Source organism: Belonocnema kinseyi, chromosome 2, assembly GCF_010883055.1.
Source record: "Belonocnema kinseyi isolate 2016_QV_RU_SX_M_011 chromosome 2, B_treatae_v1, whole genome shotgun sequence".
Taxonomy (NCBI): Eukaryota; Metazoa; Arthropoda; class Insecta; order Hymenoptera; family Cynipidae; genus Belonocnema; species Belonocnema kinseyi.
This window is the reverse complement of record NC_046658.1, coordinates 89,032,542-89,037,655: the sequence shown is the minus strand read 5'-3', so window position 1 is coordinate 89,037,655 and position 5,114 is coordinate 89,032,542. Positions and strand designations below refer to the sequence as shown.

The 5,114-nt window shown below is 34.2% G+C and overlaps 1 protein-coding gene across 1 annotated transcript in view; it reads right to left on the bottom strand.

The window, feature by feature from the left end:
• Window positions 1-3,909: 3,909 nt before the first annotated feature.
• Window positions 3,910-5,114, bottom strand: part of LOC117182892 (proline-rich protein 2-like) — a 72,745-nt gene continuing 71,540 nt past the window's right edge. Inside the window, exon 3 of the mRNA XM_033376007.1 lies at window positions 3,910-3,968. Coding sequence (XP_033231898.1) covers window positions 3,910-3,968 — 59 coding nt within the window. The remainder of the gene's footprint in view (window positions 3,969-5,114) is intronic.

Below are 5,114 nucleotides of genomic sequence, written 5' to 3'. Positions count from 1 at the left end.
TTGATCATTTCATCTGCGTAATACAAATTTGTAGTTTCTTCAGTTTACTCCATCTCGGATTGGGGGGTGGGGGGGTAGCGTGAACTTAGGCAAAAATAGCATAGTCTGATTATTACCTGCGAACAAACAGGCCGGTCCACGAAAATATCTCAGTTTCAATTTAAATGGTTACATTTTCAGTTAAAAGAAAATTAATTTCAACAACAAAATTCAACAGAAGGGAAGCATTTTTAACTTAAATAATGAATTTTTAACTGAAATATAGATGAATTTATAATTTTATATAAAATATAAAGAAATAATTATAGAAATAGATGAATTTTAAACCGAGAGGGTGAGTTTTCAACAACAAAAAAAGACAATTTGTTATTCAAAATTTGAATAGTTACATTTTTGTCTATAAATGTAATGTTGAACCAAGCAGTTAAAATTTTAACTGAAATAATGGAATATTAAATTGGAATAATTACATTTTTACTTTAATAAATATGCATATATTTCAACCAAAACAAATTTTTTTAAATCGTTACATTTTCAAACAAAGTTATGATTTTTCAACTAGAATGATTGCATATGTAAGTTGAATAGATCAATTTTAAATCAAAAAGATGAAATTTTATCAAAAGGGTTTAACTTTAAACTGGAATAGTTTAGTTTTGAACCAAAAAGTGAATTTTGCAACGAAATAGTCGAATTTCGAACTAACGAAGATCAATTTTCAACTGCTAAATGCCAAAAAGATGAATTTTCAACTAAAAAACGCAAATTTTCAACGGCTGAATCTCGCGCTTCGCGCTCTAACATAATTTCCGCTCGGATATTTATTCTTTGCATTTGAAATGCTTGAAAAAAATTTTATCAGAAAGATCTCTCTTAGATGGCAGTATTTATATGCGTCTTCATATTCTGAATTGTCTACTCAATTAAGTATAGTTAAAGAAGGCTTTGAGGTACACATTCTCATCGTGACACTCGCGCTGCGCGCTTGATTTCCGATAGACATTTGTAAACAGTTTTTGTTGGATTTTTTTCTCGTAACTTTCGTCGTTTTTCCACACATTTTTTTTTATTTTTACTTTTTTCAACGTTAATTTTCACGAATTAAACAAAAAGTACGCGTCCTATCAAGGAGTGATTCTTACCGAAATTGTTGATCTTTTTTGGGATAATCTTTGTTATGAATTCATCTTTTTTTTGTATCCTACATAGTTTGTCCACAAAGTGGAATTTTTTATTTTCCATTATTTTTTGTGCAATCAAAATTTGAATTTTCGATTTTTGAAGACTTTTTTTCATATAGTGCGTTTTTCGGCTTTAAATTTTGATTTTCGGTCTCAAAAATTTTCAAAATGCGCTCACTTTTTGAATTTTTATCAAAAATGGCTGGTTAACGAACTCGTACTTTCTTTTAGGACCTAAAAAAAGTGTGCCAAAGATGGATTTGATTCGTTCCTTTTTTCGAGAGTTATCGTGTTTACGGACGGACGGACGGACAGGCAGACAGACGCCATCGTGAAAACCTGATTTTCGGTTTCAGGGGGTCTCGAACCGTGAAAATCCGTTGAAAAAGTGTGATGTCAAATTTCCGACAATTCTAATACTTTCTCAATCATAAATGATGAGAATGTAAAAATTGAATAGTAACATTTTCATTTCATGAAATTAATATTTAACCAAAGAGCTAAATTTTAAATAAAAATTGGCGAATATTTAATTGAAATAGTTACATTTTCAGTTTAAAAAAATTAATATCAACAAAAGAAAAACTCATTTGAAAAAACTAATAAAAAAGAAGTTAATTTGCAAACAAAAATTAAAGAGTTAAATTTTGTATTAAAAAAATATATGTTAAACCAAAGAACTTAATTTTTATTTGCAATGGTGTATCTTCAACCATAAAAATTAACTTTCAACAAAAAAGTTTGACTTACAATAAAGTAATTAAATTTTTATTCCAAACACATTTTTTTCAACGGAAGACGTAGTAGAGGATATTCGGAAATGAAAAGGACGACTTTCTAAATTCTATTTTTTAAGTAAGAAATATTTTTCCATCAAACAGAAAAAAATTGCGAACAGACTGCCGAATTATCAAGCAAAGAAATAAATTTTCAACTAAAAATGAATAGTTTTTATACGAAAATAAAATAGTAAAATTTCAGTAAAAAAAATAATTTTAAAAAAAGTTTTCAACAACATAGTAAAATACAATAATATACAACAACTTTTATAGATGCAAAATCATTGCAATTCTATTGTATATCGCAAAATAAAAAGAAAATTTAACACGCTCTCAAAAAATCCCTTAACTTTAAGAAAAATTCCTGAAATTATAACGTTTTTTTTAGATGTATGAAAATTCCTTGACGATTTCAGGTTTCTTAAGTTTTGCAGATAAAGTAGAAACTCTGTTCACTGCACAAAATTGTGTGTTGCTTCTACCCGCCTACAAAAACTGTTCATAATGCGCCCGTAACAAGTTGGAAATGCAGCAAAAATACAAGTTTTATAAAAACTATTCCAGTGATTTTCGTTGGTTAAAAGCCGTTTACTGCACAAATGGGCACAAGTAAAGCAAATTTGAGCTAACTTTCATTTTTCTAAACATAAATTATTAATACTGATTTTTATTATTATGAATAATAATATAATATAATACATTCCTATTTAGTTAGCGCAATATTCAGAGTTATTAAATTTGTAATGCAGAAAAATAAAATCCTTTTACCATTTTTACATTCTCATCCGAATGAGAAGGTATTGGTTTTATGTGAAAAATGATTTTCGCGGATTTCCTCAAATTTTGAAGTTCTGAGACCCCCTGGGTCAAAAACCTTGCTTTTACGTTAGTGTCTGTCTGTCTTCGTTGTTGTCGTTGTCGAAGTAGTATGTAAACACGGTAACATTCGAAGGAATTATTTGATTGGATTCCCCTTTGGGAATATTATAAAATGCTAATAAAAAATCGAAAATTCACATTTTTTGAAAAAAAACTATTTAAAAAACAATACCTCGTTTTATGTAAAATATAGCAAGATACGAAAAAAATAGACTGACGATAATTGTGCACTTAAAAAAGAATAGCAAATTTTTCAGGAATTACTTTTTTGTACGATAAGTAGTATTTCTTTTATTTCTGAAAAACAACATTGAAAATAAAAAAAAAATATATTTCAGTACAACAATATAAAATACGAAGATAAGTGAGTCAAAATTTATTTAACAAAAAAAGATTTACACATTTTTTACGAATATTTTATGGTAGGAAGCGTAGTTTTTTTTAATCGTGAAAAACAAGATTGAAAATAAAAATATATATACAGGGTTTGTCCAGAAAGTAATAGGCTGAGTCGATTTAAAAAAATGTATGGAGCCATTCGTTACAATTCTTTAAAAACTTTCAAAATAGGATCCTTCTGCGTAGATGCAGCGCTGCCAGCGCGATTTCCAAGCATTGAAGGCGTCACGGAAGCCATTCTCCGGAATAGCCTTGAGAGCTGCGGTGCTTGCTGCTTGGATCCCCTCTGTCGTCTCAAAATGCTTGCCTTTCATCGGCCTTTTCAGGAGAGGAAACAAAAAAAAGTCTGGGGGCCACATCTGGACTGTAGGGGGCTGCGGAAGCGTTGAGATGCCGGTCTTGGTCAGGTAACTGTTCACAAGAAAGACGGTGTGAGCCGGGGGATTGTCATAGTGCAACTTCCACTCGGCTGCGATGTCTTGTCGGACACGATTGACCCTTCGTTTGAGTCTCTTGAGCACTTGCACGCAAAACTTGGCGTTGAAGGTTTGTCCAGGAGGAACAAATTCATGGTCGACGATGCCTTTGATGTCAAAAAAGACAATGAGCATCGTTTTCACTTTGGATTTGCTCATTCTTCCCTTTTTTGGGCGAGGAGACGCCGGCGTGTGTCATTCGGAAGACTGCCTCTTTGTCTCGGGATCATACTCAAAGATCCACGACTCGTCACCTGTGATTATGTTATTCAAAAATTGGGGGTCACTTTCACACATGTTCAAATTTTCTTGGCACACTTCCACTCGCCGCAATTTCTGGTCGTTAGTGAGCACTTTTGGGAGCATCTTCGCGCACACCTTGCGCATGTTCAAGTGCTCCGTCACAATGTCATGAACCACAGATTTTGATAAATTTAACATCTTGGCAATCAAACGAATACTCAGCCAACGGTCTGAATTCAAAACTTTCCGCACACGAGTCACATTGTCGGTGTTTTTCGAAGTCGAGGGTCTTCCAGCACGGTCTTCATCGGCGACCTCTTCCCGGCCCTCCAAAAAGGCCTGGTGCCACCGAAACACACCACTTCCTGCTAAAGCAACATCTGGGTAAGCCTGCTTGATCATATCAAACGTCTCTGTCGCACATTTACCGAGTTTCACACAGAATTTAATTGCGTACCTCTGCTCTAACGAACGCTGTATTTTCGGCTTGCACCACTCATAGAAACACGTCGCGTGAAAATGCCTGTCCTGACTCTCCAAGTGTTTGGAGACTATTGATCAACCGCTCGTTCGTTAGCTAGGAACGCAATCTACCAAATCCAGTCGGTGCGCGCACGCTCCGAAGTACTAGGCAGTCTGATAAGTCCCTGAAAAATGAAACACGGAGACGTTTTTTTTTGGCCAAAGTCGGTTTTATTTTTCAACATACTCTCCTTTTAGGTCGATACAGCGAGTCCAACGATTTTCTAACTTTTTGATACCGTCCGAAAAGTACTCGGTCGGAAGGTCTCCAAAATACGCCTCAGTTCAGCTATGAGCTCCTCATTTGAGTAAAAACGCTTACCGGTGAGCCATCTCTTCAGGTTGGGGAACAAGTAATAGTCGCTGGGGGTCAGGTATGGTGAATACGGTGGCTGGGGAACTAATTCGAAGCCGATTTCATGCAATTTTGCTTATGCAACTAAGCATGAATGAACAGGCGCATTGTCGTGAAGATAAAGCGGTTTTTTCTTATTCAAATGCGGTCGTTTTTCGGCGCTTTCGATTTTTAATCAATCCAATAATGATGAATAGTATGCTCCGGTTATGGTTTTACCTTTTTCAAGATAGTCCACGAATATTATGCCATGTGCATCACAAAATACGGAGGCCATAAC